This window comes from Rhincodon typus, chromosome 11 (assembly GCF_021869965.1).
Source record: "Rhincodon typus isolate 14 chromosome 11, sRhiTyp1.1, whole genome shotgun sequence".
Lineage (NCBI taxonomy): Eukaryota > Metazoa > Chordata > Chondrichthyes > Orectolobiformes > Rhincodontidae > Rhincodon > Rhincodon typus.
Window position 1 is genome coordinate 33,226,956 of NC_063342.1, and position 14,731 is coordinate 33,241,686.

General features: G+C 39.8%; 1 protein-coding gene across 2 annotated transcripts in view; it reads right to left on the bottom strand.

Annotated features, from left to right (window-relative positions):
• The window catches only part of LOC109930469 (syntaxin binding protein 5L), a 438,683-nt gene that overhangs the window by 167,222 nt on the left and 256,730 nt on the right, over positions 1-14,731 (bottom strand). For both annotated transcript variants that reach the window (XM_048602948.1, XM_048602947.1), the window contains exons 12-14: positions 14,451-14,601; positions 5,815-5,882; positions 890-930 (exon numbers count right to left, since the gene is read on the bottom strand). In XM_048602948.1, coding sequence (XP_048458905.1) covers positions 890-930; positions 5,815-5,882; positions 14,451-14,601 — 260 coding nt within the window. The remainder of the gene's footprint in view (positions 1-889; positions 931-5,814; positions 5,883-14,450; positions 14,602-14,731) is intronic.

Consider the following 14,731-nt stretch of genomic DNA (forward strand, 5'->3'; position numbering starts at 1 on the left):
TCTGACGAAGGGTCTAGGCCCGAAACATCAGCCTTCCTGCTCCTATGATGCTGCTTGGCCTGCTGTGTTCATCCAGCTCTACACCTTGTTATCTCAGATTCTCCAGCGTCTGCAGTTCCTACTATCTCTTAACAGGTCATTGATCAGGATTGGGCTGGTTGCTGGGTCTCGGCTACCCGTCTTCAGAAAAGCGACCATGTCGATCATCGAATCGACGTAAGGAAATTACCCACCAATCAAATTCACTCCCTAAACAGGTTTGACAACCCTCTGACCAACAGGGAAAATGTATTCCATTTTGCACCAGATACAGCATCCTAATTAGCAGTAAAAGTAATCACTTTTCTCCAAAAAAGTGCCATGTTGAAACAAAATCATTTTTGCTGTATCTCACAAGTATGTATAAATCAGGAACAAAAACAGAAGTTGCTGGAAAAGCTCAGCAGGTTTGGCAGCATCTGTGAAGAAAAAGTCAGAGTTAATGTTTTGGGTCTGGTGACCCTTCCTCAGAACTGACCCGAAACGTTAACTCTGACTTTTTTCTTCACAGATGCTGCCAGACCTGCTGAACTTTTCTAGCAACTTCTGTTTCTGTTCCTGATTTACAGCATCTGCAGTTCTTTCAGTTTTTATTATGTATAAACCAGTATTTTTTTTTACACAATTCTAAGCAGAATATAACATTACATCACAAAGCTGATGTAATTTTGAGTTACAGATTGCAGTGAATCAGATCTTGGACAAACCTGTACTGTCATTGCTCTATTGGCCCATATAAAACATGCAAAACAAAAATAAAATGGTAATTATATTTCATATTAAATACATTTATGAACAGACCTTTAAGAATTTGAAAGTTTCCTGAAAATGTTCAAGGTTTGATACTTACTGGCAGAAGCATCCCAAAATTTCAATGAGCCATCTGCGTGCCTATGAAAAACAGAAGTTTTGTTGCAAATGAAAACTAATTGACACCAGGATGTAATGCAAATAGATTAGATAATTGCAAATGAGATAAGTAATTTAGTTAGTAGCTAAAAAATTGTGATTGTAATTTATAAAACACAGCTTTATTGTTACAGAAATATTTTGTACATTGTAACTCTATAAATGGACAAATTGGCACAAAAAACAAATCCATCTGAAGAATCCTATAAACAAACCATAATATGTAAAAGCAATTTCCAACTTGATCTAATTCTTCTCAAAGATTTATTTAAGTGATGAAAAGCTGTTGATAGCTGTCAAAAAAGATATGCTATTAAAAGCATAACTGCACCAGGTTAATATTTTGTTTAAATAGATGAGTAACTGAAAAATACTCCCAGAGAATGTGCAAATATAATCTATTAAAAATAAGAAGGCATATACTGTTTTAAATGACTGGTAACACTTCATGTAAAAGTAATAAATACTTATTTAACAATACAATTATTAAAGTCTAAATGATGCAAACTTTGAAGTAAAACTTTAATCTGTAACTGATCAGGATATTTTCTGTACAAAGTGACTACTTATACACAACACTAGGATTAGAACATATAGTTTGGCATTTATACAGAATTGTTCTATATCTTAATTCTGTGTACCTGTTTTGGTTCCACAATCATCAATAACTGGTTTGGATTTGATTTATTGTTGTCACATGTACCGAGATACAGTGAAAAGCATTGTTTTGTGTACTCTACAGACAGTATGTACCATACAAAATACATTAGGTAGTGAAACAGAGTGCAGAATAGTATTACAGCTACAGAGAAGGTGCAGAGAGAGCGAGAGAGAGAGATCAACATTAACATTTGAGAGGTCCATTCAAAAGTCTGATAATAGCGGGGAAGAAGCTGTTCTTGAATCAGTTCGTACGTGAATGCAAACTTTTATGTCTTCTACCCGATGCCAGAAGGTTGGCGAGAGTATAACTGGGGTGGGAGGGGTCTTTGCTTATGTTGGTTGCTTTCCTGAGGCAGTGGGAAATATAGATGGAGTCAATGGATGGAAGGCTGGTTTGCGCAATGGTCTGGGCTGTGCTCATGATTCTCTATAGTTTTTTGCAGTCTTGTGAAGAGCAATTGCCATACCACACTGATGCATCCAGATAGGATGCTTTCTGTGGTGCATCTATAAAAATTAGTAAGAGTCTTTGTGGATATGCTGAATTTCCTTAGCCTCCTGGGTAAGTAGAAACAACATTGTGCTTTCTTGATTGTTGTGTTGACATGGTTGGGCTAGGATAGATTGTTGGTGATCATCACTCCCAGGGACCTGACACTGTCAACCATCTTCACCTCAGCACCATTGAGGCAGATTGGGCGTGTCTTCCACTCTGCTTCTTGAAGTCAATGACCAGCTCCTTCGTTTTGCTGGAGAGATTGTTGATTTTACACCATGCCTCTCAGCACTCAATCTCTTTCCTGTATTCTCACTACAACAGTGATGTTGTCAGCAAACTTGTAAATGGAGTTGGGGTGGAATTTGGCTATGCAGTTGTGAGTGTATAAGGAGTACCATAGAGGGCTGAGTTTGCAGCCTTGCAGAGAACTGGAGTTGAGGATTATTGTGGAGGAGGTATTGTTGCCTATTCTTACTGATTGCAGTCTATGGGTCAGGAAGTCTAAGAGTTACAGGGTGGGGAGCTGAGACCTAGGTCTCAGAGTATGGAGATGAGTTGTTTGGAATTATGATGCTTAAGGCAGAGCTGTAGTCAATAAGGAGGAGCCTGACATAGGTATCCTTGTTACCCAGATATTCCAGGATGAGTGTAGCATCTGGGGAGATGGCATCTGCTGTGGATCTGTTGTGCTGGTAGGTGAATTGCAAAGGATCAAGGCAATTGGGTAGGCTGGATTTGATGTGAGCCATGACAAACCTCTGGAAGCACTTCATAATTATGGAGGTTAGAGCCACTGGGCAGTAGTCATTGAGGCACGCTGTATGATTTTAGTTTGGCACTGGGATGATGGTGGTCTTCTTGAAGCAGGTGTCAACTTCAGATCGAAGTAAGGAGAGGTGAAAGATGTCAGCGAATACTCTCACCAGCTGATCTGCACAGGACCTGAGTGCATGGCCGGAACTCCATGTGGGCCAATCACTTACCGTGGGTTCTCTCTCAAGACGGCCGATCTAACATCTGCGGGGGTGACTGTCATTACATGTGCAGTTGGGACTGAGGCTGTTGGGACGGGTGATATTGCTTCATTGACCTTCTGTTCAAAGCGAGCATAGAATGCATTGAGCTAATTGGATGTTGCTCGCAATTCTGTTCGACTTTGCTTTGTACCTTGTTATGCTGCGAAAGCCATGAACAACAGATGTCTGTGTGGTTAGCCTGGGTCTCAATCTTAGTTTGGTATTGCCCCTTAACTTCTTTGGTGAAGGTTGTACCTGGATTTCCTGTATTGGTCAGGATTACCTGACTTGAAAGCGACCTGGACTTCAGTGGAGAGTGGATCTCCCAGTTCATCTGTGGTTTCTGGTTGGGGAACAATTGGATTAACTCCTTCGGTGCGCAGTCTTCTACACACTTACTAATGAAGTCTGTAATGGTCATGGCATACTCGTTTAGGTTGGCCACTAAGGTCTATCTATCAATCTCAGTTTTGACATTTTCGATCAACTTAGATATAACAGATTATTGGGCAAAGGTTTTCCAGTTTTCCACTGCCCTTTGTATGAAGAAGTTATAGAACCATAGAGTAATACAGCATGAAACTGACCTTTCAGTCCAACATGTCCATGCCGACCAGGTTTCCAAAATTAAACCAGTCCCATTTGCCTGCTTTTGGCCCATATCCTTCTAAACCTTTCCTATTCATATACCTGCCCAAATGTCTTTAAAATGCCAAAATTGTACCCGCCTCCACCACTTCCTCTGACAGTTCATTCCACATATGCAGCACCCTGCAGGTACGCTCATTGTTCTAGAATCCTCTGCCAGAGGAATTAGTTTACTTAACTGGCCTAATAAAACAATTAATCATTTTGAGCTCCTAAATTACATCCCCTGTAACCTTCTATATTCAAGGAGTGCAATTCTAGAATATGTGATGGGAACTTATAATTTACATTGTATCTGGAATATTTCACACTGCATCATAGCATTCTCTACTTTATTCATTGAAGTGTTGCTCTTGATAGCAAGTCTGCGATATACATTTGCTTCCCTTGCTTGTATATCCTGTCTAGTACGTAAGCAGAGAAATGTTTTTTAAAGGGTTACTAAGGTGTAGAGCTGGATGAACATAGCAGGCCAAGCAGCATCAGAGGAACAGGAAGGCTGACATTTCCGGCCTAGACCCTTCTTCAGAATTCTGAAGAACGGTCTAGGCCTGAAACGTCAGCCTTCCTGCTCCTCTGATGCTGCTTCGCCTGCTGTGTTCATCCAGCTCTACACCTTGGTATCTCATATTCTCCAGCATCTTCAGTTCCTACTATCTCTGAAAAAATGTTCTTTAAAGATGCTTTGGTGCAGATACTAGTCGTTTGAGGAAAATGCTTTGAAGTGGCTTATGGTCAGGCTCAACTAGCACTTTGTCCCAGTTAGGTGAAAATGTTCATAAGCAAGACAATGGCCAGGAACCCTTTCTCAATCTGAACATATCTCACATTGTGGTACATTTGCTTATATTTGTCATAAAGATGTGCATGCAGATGTAACCGAGTGTCCTGGATGCATTAGGGTTATACTGGTTTGGTTCCAAAGTCCAATTCCAGGATAAAAGGATGAAGTAAAATTAAGTGCGGGTTTCAGTAACAAGGAAATGTGATAGAAGGGGTTAAAATGCAAAGGAAGCTTGTAATCAGCCAGTTAAGTTAGTGTCCTCTTTAACCATCCAAATTTTCACTTGCACCTGTCTGCAGCAATTGGCTCTTTCAATTGCTGAAGTGATAAGAACATAGGAAAATTCTGTCAACATCAAATGTGCAGTTATGCAAATGACTAGGTGGCTTTGAAAATGCACTTAGCTTAAATGAAAAAGTAAGTCAAGACTGAAAATTTCCTTGAACTCTTTAGCTTAATAATGGCGTAACAACTATGGTCCAAGTGCTAAAGTCAATGAGGAAACTCAAGGCCATTGTTTTTATATCCAGCAAGATATTGGAGACAAATCACATGATGTAAAAGACCATGGCATTCAAGTGAATGTGAAACTCTTGCAACAGTGGTATCATTAACATATAGTTATTGGCCCACTACACATACAGCAAATTTTCAAATCCAGGCCAACACACACAATATAGAATCATAGAGTCATACAGCGTGGAAACAGACCCTTCGGTCCAACCAGTCTATGCCGAACATAATCTCAAACTAAACTAGTCCCACCTGCCTGCTCCTAGTCCATATTCCTCCAAACCTTTCCTATTCATGTATTTATGTAAGTGTCTTTTAAACATTGTAACTGTGCATGCTCAACTTTTGCAAAATCCAATTCACGATCATATAATTGTTAGCTTCTACAGGCATCACTAGCATGGCATCATCCGATGTTTTCAACATATATTACTTTAGGGGTTACTTTAAAACATTTCATAAAATATTGGCTCACAAATAACAATAAGCCTTCCGTAATACAAATATAAAATAATTAGGAAAAATTTTACTGTGAAGTTTTACAACATGACCAAATTCAGAAATACACCAAATAATCTCCAAATGAAAACTCAAAATAGGAATCGCATTCACTTGAAATTGTAAACATAGTTTAATGTTTATTCTGAAAGATGTTTTGTTCAACTTCTGTGCATTTGTCCCAGTAAAATAAAATAATCGCAATAACAAGCTATTGATTCACACTCTGTTTATGGTGTCCTTACCCAGTTATGATGATTTCAGGGTACGATTGTGCACCCAAATTCCATGTGCCACCAGCAATTGGCCATTCCTAGCAAAATACAAAAGTATGAAATCTTAGACTGGTTATAAAGTAAGATTTTCATTTTTTATTAACAGACATTATTTCCTAACTCGTTTGATGCAACTTTCACATAGAACCAAAGCTGAATCATTAAATTTAATAGTCCAAATCTATTTACCTGAACTTTGCATATTTTTTACCATCTATCCTTTAAGCAGCCTTTTATTTTAAAAATAAATATTGCATAGAGGAAGATTCTTTCCAGATCAGCAATTCTATTTTATAGGTTACAAGCAATGTCCTTGCTGGCTTAAATTTTTTTTGTTTATTCATTCACAGAATGAGGGCATCTCTGACTAGGTCAGCATTTATTGCCCATCCCTAATTGCTGAGAGGGCAGTTAAGAGTCAAACACATTGCTGAGGAGTCTGGAATCGCATGTAGACCAGACCAGCTAAGGATTGCAGTTTCCTTCCCTAAAGGACATCAGTGAACCAGATGGGTTTTTCCCAACGATTGGCAATGGATTCACGATTATCATTAGACTCTTAATTCCAGATATTTATTGAATTCAAATTCCACAATTTGCTGTGGTGGGATTTGAACCCAGGTCCCAAGAACATTACTTGGGTCTCTGGATTAATAGTCCAGCAATAATACCGCTAAGCCATTGCCTCCCCATAAATGTGAGCTGAGTAAGGAGAATCAAATTCTGTCAACCATTTTGTGGCTTGGTTTTTTCAAAAACAAATAATAATTTTCAGGAACCATGTAGAAAGACCCCCTTCAGGCGTTTCTCCAATTTCCTTTTGAAGCCACAATTCACTCTGCCTCCACCATCCTTTTAGGCAGTGGATTCCAAATTGTAACTACTTGATGTTCAAAACTTCTTTCCTCTTGTTGCCATTAGTTCTTTTACGAATTTTCATTTAAATTGGTGTTCTCTCTGTCTTAGCCATTTTTCATCTGGAGTAACACAAAGAGCTGTTCCCAACATAGAACTATGAGTAAACAATTTATAGCCTGTATTGTTCAATACTACTTTAAGAAGTAAAAGTTGAGAGATCTGCAAATAGGAGATGCTTCAAAATAAGTGTTGAAAAGGATATATTTGCTGAAACTAATGCTCTAATGATGATTGCTGACTGTGTGTGCTCACTGGTGATTTTTTCCTGACTCTGCATGGACAATTATGTGCAAAACTAAGCTGATGTAAAAAAAAATATTTTTATTAACCAATATACTCTTTTTGATTAGTTTATTTTCATTATTAGATATTTGTCACCTTGTTTAATTATATTTATGGGAGGTAAAACTTTTAGTGTGCGTGCCCCCGATGTTTGCAAGTACAGCCTTAAAATAATTACTTACATTAGTCTTCATAAATTAAAGATGAAACAAAATTATTGATCTAGTTAAACTATCTCAAGGACTTGGGGAGGCGATGGCCAGTGGTATTATCACTGCACTGTTAATCTAGAGACCCAGATAACATTCTGGGGACCTGGGTTCGAACCCTGCCATGGTAAATGGTGGAATTTGAATTCAATAAATATCTGGAATTAAGAATCTAACGATGACTGTGAGTCCATTATTGATTGTTGGAAAAACCCATCTGGTTCACTAATGCCCTTGAGGGAAGGAAACTGCCATCCTTACCTGTTCTGGTCTACATGTGACTCCAAACCCACAGTAATGTGGTTGATTCTTAAATGTCCCCTGGGCAATAAATGCTGCCTAGCCAGTGACGCCCTCATCCTGTGAACAAATAAAAAAAAACTCATAATACATGTACAGGTCAGTAAAGGAAGCTATAAAAGAATTGAAGAGTCTATTGCCAATTACAGGGGAGCACTAGAACAATTTATAATTGTATAACATGTTTAAAGTGTAAGATTTTCAAATGCATTTTAGAATCCCATTAAAAGGTAGTGAATGCTTAGGTGGAAGACAGTTTGGAAGTAAGTAAAGCAGAGAATGAAAGAGATTTTGAGAATCTTTATTGAGGGAGAAAATAAAAGACCTAAGACTGGTTACAATGTAAAATTTCAGCCCATGAAGCCTTTGCCAGCTCTGTGGAAGAATAATTTAGTTAGTGCAACTCCTTGGCCTTATCCCCATAAGCTTGTCATTTCAGTCCCCTTCAGGTACTTCTCCAATTTCCTTTTAAAGCTACAATTGAGCCTGCCTTCATTATCCTTTTAGGCAATGGATTCCAAATTGTAACTACTTCGTGTGTAAAACTTTTCTCTTCTTGTTGCCTTTGGTTCTTTTATCATTTTTCCTTTAAATCAGTGTTCTCTGGTTCTCAATCATTTTCCCTATGAGATAAAAGATTTTGAACAGTGGGAGGAAAGGCTCTTGTGGTGCAGTGTTAGTGTCCCTACCTCTGGGCCTGGAGGCCTGGGTTCAAGTTCTACTTGCTCCAGTGTTATTATACATGATAATAATATCTATGAACAGGTTGATTAGAAAGTGTTAAAAGGTGGGAAGAATGATACAGGGTGAATACTTGAAGGATGATAGAGTGATAACTGATGGAAACAGTTAATCAAACAAATGAAAACTAGGGAACTTGGAGAAATAAACATTGATGTCTTCAAAAATGTCCATCTTACAGAAGAGGAGGTGCTGGAGGTTTTAAAATATATAAAGATACATAACGCACGGGGATCTGATCAGATATATCCCAGAACTTCGTGGGAAGTTAGGAAAGAGATTGCTGGGTCCCTTGCTGAGATATTTGGATCATTGACAGCCATGGGTGAGGTGCTGAAAGATTAGAGGTGGCTAATGTGGTGCCATTATTTTAGAAAGGTGGTAATGAGAAGCCAGGGAACTATAGGCTATGTCAGTGGTGGGTAAGTTGTTGGAGGAGATTCTGAGGGATGGGATTAATGTGCACTTGGAAAGGCGAGGACTAATTCTAGCAAGGTTAGATCAGATGGAATCCAGAGGGAGCTACCAATTGGATATAAAATTGACTTGAAGGTAGGAGACAGAGGGCGGTAGCAGAGGGTTGCTTTTCAGACTGGAGGCCTGTGACCAGCCATGCGCCGCAAGGATCGGTGCTGGGTCCACTGTTTTTAATCATTTATATAAATTATTTGGATATGAATATAGGAGATATGGTTAGTTTGCAGATGACACCAAAATTAGTAGTGTGTCGGACAGTGAAGAAGATTATCTCAGAGTACAATGGGACCTTGATCAGATGGACCAATGGGTCAAGGAATGGCTGATGGAGTTTAGTTTAGATAAATGTGAGGTGTTGCATTTTCATAAGGCAACGCAGGGCAGGACTTTTGATAGGGCCCTGGGGAGTGTTGCTGAACAAAGAGACCTGGGGGAAAGGTGCATAGTTCCTTGAAAGTGGAGTTGTAGGTAGACAGGGTGATGAAGAAGGTGTTTGGCAGGCTTGCCTTCATTGGTCAGTACATTGAGTATAGGAGTTGGGAGGTCATGGTGCAGCTGTAAAGAACATTGGTTAGGCCACTTTTAGAATACTGTGATCAGTTCTGGGGTCCCTGCTATAGGAAAGAATTTGTTAAACTTGAAAGGGTTCACAAAAGATTTACAAGGATGTTGCTGGGATTGGAGGGTTTGAGCTATAGGGAGAGGCTGAATAGGCTGGGACTATTTTCCCTAGAGCTTCGGAGGCTGAAGGGGGTGACCTTAGAGGTTTACAAAATCATGACAGGCCTAAAATCATAGGGTGAATAGACAAGGTCTTTTTCTCAGGGCAGGGGTGTCCAAAACTAGAAGGCATAAGTTTAAGGTGGGAGAGGAAAGATTTAAAAGGGACCTAAGGGGCACCCTTTTCACACGGAGGGTGGTACATGTACGGAATGATCTGCCAGAGGAGGTGGTGGATGTGGGTACAATTACAACATTTAAAAGGCATCTAATGGATACATGAATATGAAGGATTTAGAGGAATATAGTCCAAATACAGAAAAATGGGACTAGATCAGTTTAGGATATCTGGTTGGTGTGGATGAGTTTCCGTTCTGTTTCACTTTATGACTTTATGATTGTCGTAACCCCCAGAATGCTGTTACAAGGAATTCAACAATTGTAATGTCATTGTTTGCCAAGGGGCAGTAGTTAAATTTTCTTTTTGGAGATGACATTGCCTGGCAAATGTTACTTGTCACTTGTCAGTACAAGCCTGGATATTGTTCAGTACTTGCTGCATTTGGAAATGGACTGCTTCAGTACCTGAGAAGTTGTGGATAGTGCTGAACATTGTGCAATGATCAATGAACACCTCCATTTATGAATTTATGGTGGAGAGAAGGTCATTGATGAAGCAGGTGATGATGCTTGGGCCTAGGACACCACCCTGAGCAACCTCTGCAATGATGTCAGTTCAGTTTTGCAGCTGAGATGACCGACTTCCAACAACTACAACTATCTTTTTTTGTGCTAATTATGACTTAAACCAGAAGAGAGTTTTCCCCGATTCCTATTGACTATAGTTTTGATAGGGCTCCTGGTGTCACACTCAGTTAAATATGGCCTTCATGTCAAGGGCAGTCATTCTCATCTCACATCTGGAGTTTAAGTCTTTTGTCCATGTTTGAATCCATGCTGTAATGAAGTTATGAACTGAGTGGCCCTGACAAAACCCAAACCAAGCATCTGTGAGCAGGTTGTTAGGAAGCATGTGCTGCTTTTTGCAGGAATGCTCAACATTGACTTTAGGCCACATGAAGTTTCATGGCATTGGGTCAAACATGAGGAAGGAAACCTCCTGTTGATTACCACCGACCGCCCCTGCACTCAGCTGATGAATGCTCCTCCATGTTGAACACCACTTGAGGCTGAAATGGGCACAGAATGTACTATGGGTGGGAGGCTCCAATGTTCATCACCAAGAGTGACTCGGCAGTATCACTACTGTCCGAGCTGGCTGAGTCCTGAACGACTTAGCTGCTATGCAGGATCTGTGGCAGGTGGTGAGGGAACCAAGAAAATGGAAAAATCTACATACTCTCAATCTACCGTCACAAATGCATCTGTCCATGGCAGTATTGGTAGGAGTGACCACCACACAAAGTGCTGTCTCCACATTGAGGATTCTCTCCTTTCCTCCACATTTGTTTGGTACAACCACTATGCTAAATGCAATATTGAACGGATCCAGCAACTCAAAAATCCATCGACAGTCAGCAGCAGCATAATTGTAGTTAACCACTAACTGTAACCTCATGGGTTGGCATTTCCTAGGATATTATAGAGCAATGCAATCTCTTAAATCATTGATCAAATCAAAGCTCTGCAGTCCTGCCACATCCAGCCATGAACTGTGGTAGACAATTAAGCAACTAGCAGGAGGAAGAAGCTCCAGAGATACTCCCATTCTGAATGACAAGGGAGCCCAGTGGATCAGTGCAAAAGTCAAGGCTGAAACAATTGTAAACATTTCCACCAGAAGCATCGAGTGGATGATCCATCTTGGCCTCCTCCTGAAATTCCGGTATCAAAGATTCTGGTCAAGAGCCAATTTGGTTCATTCCATGTGATATCAAGAAACAGCTGAAGTCACTAGATACCGCAAACATACCAGAAATAGTACTGAAGATTTGTGCTCCACAAATAACTGTGTCCTAGGCAAGTTATTCCAGCACAGCTAAAAGACTGGTATTTACCCAACAATATGGAGAATTGAGCAAGTATGTGCTGTTCAGAAAACCAGAACAAATCAATCCTGGTCAACTGCTGCTACAATCTATTCTCAATCATCACTAAAGTGATGCAAGGAGTTGGCAACAGTGCTAACAACCCACAATTCTGCCCAGGTTTGTGTCGACAGTAAACAGATTTAAGAACAGCTTCTTTCCTGCTGTTATCAGACTTATGAACAGGCCCCAAATATATTAGAGTTGATCTTTCTCTGCAGCTGTAACAATATTTGGCGACACGGTGGCACAGTGGTTAGCACTGCTGCCTCACAGCGCCAGGGACCTGGGTTCGATTCCAGCCTCGGGCGACTGTCTATGTGGAGTTTGCACATTCTCCCCGTGTCTGCGTGGGTTTTCTCCGGGTGCTCCGGTTTCCTCCCACAGTCCAAAGATGTGCAGGTTAGGCGGATTGGCCATGCTAAATTGCCCGTAGTGTTCAGGGAGGTGATGGGTCATGGGGGGATGGATCTGGGTGGGATGCTCTGAGGTTCGGTGTGGACTTGTTGGGCCGAAGGGCCTGTTTCCACACTGTAGGGATTCTAATTCTAATTCTGTTCTATTACACTGATGTACTAAGGTATGATTTGTCTGATTAATATGCAAGACAATACTTTTCACTGTATCATGTGACAATAATCTCTCAAATCAAATAAAACATAGAACTGTTAAATTTGGTTCCCTCATCCAGGCCATTAATATATATTGTGATTAGCTGAAGTATCGTCTGTCTGTTTCTTGTCTGTCAACAAATTCTCAATCCATGCCAATACATTATCCTATCCCATGTGTTTTAACTTTACTCACTAACCTCTTATGTAGGACCTTATCAAAAGCTTTTTGAAGGTCCAATAAACCAGATCCACTCATTGTCCTTTATCTATTCTACTAGTTACATCCTGGAAAAACTCTAGTTGATTAGTTAAACATGATTTGTCCAGTCCTGTCAATGTTTTCCAGATGTTCTCAGTCCAAAACATGAAGAAAAGGGCTGAACTACCAAGGTCAGGTGGGAGCAACTACCCTTGACATCAAGGCCCCATCTAATCTGGCAATGGGGAAATGAATCTCAGATTTTGGGTTCTATATATAAGCAGAGAAATATCCTCTCCAGAAGGGCAGGGCCTTGTGAGATCAGGAACAGAGAGCCTAAGAAACAGGAAGAACACGGAGACCATATGCTCAGTATTAACTGAAGATGGATCTGGCCTGGGAAAGATAAAAAATGACTGAAATAGGAAAATGTGACTCTGAGGAGATAGACACAGGCATCTGTGTACTTGTTGCTGAAGACCTCACATTTTTTGCTTTGCTGGAGGCTGAATACCCAGAGGATTGCCCTGGGGCTGCCGTATGGTGGCACGGGGAGTTGCAGTCAGCTTGCTAGACTGTGACAGATGATTAAATTTCTTCCTACACTGGATCCACTTCAGCCTAACCTACTCCTTCTGCTTACTGTGTCAACATGCAGGACTGCTTAGCTTGCAATGTGTGGCTCCTGCTACTTTCCAGGAAGCAGATCACCCTCCTGTTCCTTAGAACCTCCAGGAGGACCTGTAGGTCTCAATATTGAATTGAGGCATTGTCTTTACCTCTCCACACGATTCTAATGAATTTGATTCAATATTTCAAGTCTGGAGCCTGTCATGTTCTGTTTAAATTGGACATGCACTTGCTCACTTCCATATCCATTCCTGGCCATATGGTCACTAAATGCTACTGAATCCTTCTCCAGGCCACGGGGTAACTTCCTGAGAATTTAGGTCAATGACTCCTTTCTCTTGCAGTGTAAGAACGGGATCTCAGTCATAGTCCTAAGGAATAAAGCGCTGTAAATGCAAGTCTACACTTGATGTTGGATACTCTTGACAATGAAGTAAAAGTCACAGAACAATCCTAGAACAAAACTAGAAACACAAGTCCTTGAGATCAAGTTTATGTAGCTACCAATAAAAATAACGATGAACTAATAAAGTGGACATAACTAAGTTAATTGGATAGTTGCAGAGAATTTGAACTTAGTATTCTGAGGTACCAGATAATGGGCAACTAGCTTTAGCACATTGTTGGATTCGCACTGACAAAAGACCTTGTCGATGGCACAAAAGACAAAAGCAATGCTAGTTACTAGGGGCTTTGAAGAGTCACTTGATGATACAGGTGTTAGATTGCGATCTCCCATGTTTAGAAAAGTAACCTTAAATATTATAATGATTTTGGTTACATGTTCATGGGAATGGCAGATCAATAAATGCAAAAACCACATACCTGGGAGGAGATACTTTTCCACACAGAAATGTTTCTGAAATTACCCCAAGGGGTAGCTGATGTAGAAGAAAAACTATGAAATCTAATGATGCATCCAGGGTGTAGTTTTTGACATTGAACTCTTTTGTTGAAAATAGGTTGTGTTTAATAAAAAAGCAGATCCTATAATGTTTTATTTGTGTCATAAGGAAAAATGTTTTCGCATCTTCATCATGCACTTTAATTTCTTATGGGTCCTAATAGATCCTAATGAGATTCAAATGACCATGCTATTGACATAATGTACACTGGCCTATGTGGACTCAAGCAAAAAAAAGTTATGAAATTGAATTTTACAGCATGTGTATCTTAAGATAGTTGATTGGCATGCTAAAAACTAATGGAAATTATTAGTTTTGCAGTACAAGGCATTTTCCCCAAAATAGGTCAATAGCTTTCTTATTCCTGATTTATGTTATTCAACAATGGCACAATATAGCATTGAGTATACGTCTATTAATTTTTTGCTGGTCTTTAATGCCAACATTTTTATATAACAGGACATTTGGCAAACATTAAACAAATAAAATACAATGGTACCTTTGCCAGCAGTAGAATTGTCTTACTGCACCAATATAAGCAAGAATAAAGTACAGTCCATTACCTTTGTGCTATATCCCTGCTTTTTTTGTTGTTTGGCTCCCACAGAATAAAGTGCAGGTATCAAATCAGGAGGACAATCAGCAAAATACGCACAGCAAGTCACTGGAGACTCGTGCACATCCATTGGATATGGATTTTCAAAGATAGGAAAACTGACCGGAAAAACCAAAAATAGTAATATATTTTAAGCAATAAATAAACTTTTATGTTCAAACAATTGAAGCAAAACTGTGGTTAACGTAAGATAGAAACTAAGGTCAGAATTTAATAGAAAATGTGATA